Here is a 564-nt window from a genome sequence, read left to right on the forward strand (position 1 = left end):
AAATTGGACGCCCACGCGTTTCCCCCTTCTGGCAACTTCTCCTTACCTTCTTCGGGCTCCCTTTCTTCGTCTCCTCCTCATGATGGTAAACAGGCATTTGCAGAAAGTCCTCTTCACAGCAGATGAAGCTCACCGTGCATCCCATCCGAGCAAAGCCAGAGCGCACACGTCCAAACCCATTCAAAGACTCCCAGCACTCGGTGCCCTTGTCCTCTCACGCCACTGCTGCTGCTGTAGGCGCACTAATTACTGCTTCATTCCGCTTAAACGCACCGTGAATCGGCGCAGTCTGTGCGGCATCACTGTGCGCTGTTTGGGGCTCGGAGAAGTTTCCAGGAGTTTGTCGCAAATGTTTTCGCCCGCACGCGCAGAGTGAGTGCCACACTGAGCTGGAGCGACTTCCCACTGCAGACTGTGGAGGACGAACAGGTAGCCTGCAGCCTTAAACACTGAAGGTGTTCCTCCCTCCCTTTCTCGCTCTCTCTCTTCACTTCAGTTATTCGGACAGTACACACTAGCTGTGTTACATAACTGTAAAGACTGAAACACGTCATTTTTTGTCCT

General features: G+C 53.0%; 1 protein-coding gene across 1 annotated transcript in view; it reads right to left on the reverse strand.

Annotated features, from left to right (window-relative positions):
• tns1b (tensin 1b) overlaps positions 1-417 on the reverse strand; it is a 190,807-nt gene extending 190,390 nt beyond the window's left edge. The window contains exon 1 of the mRNA XM_025903831.1: positions 47-417. Within this exon, the coding sequence (XP_025759616.1) occupies positions 47-145 (99 nt within the window). The 5' untranslated portion in view covers positions 146-417. The remainder of the gene's footprint in view (positions 1-46) is intronic.
• Between the last annotated feature and the right edge of the window lie 147 nt (positions 418-564).

The sequence above is a fragment of the Oreochromis niloticus genome, linkage group LG16 (genome assembly GCF_001858045.2).
Source record: "Oreochromis niloticus isolate F11D_XX linkage group LG16, O_niloticus_UMD_NMBU, whole genome shotgun sequence".
Classification (NCBI taxonomy): Eukaryota; Metazoa; Chordata; class Actinopteri; order Cichliformes; family Cichlidae; genus Oreochromis; species Oreochromis niloticus.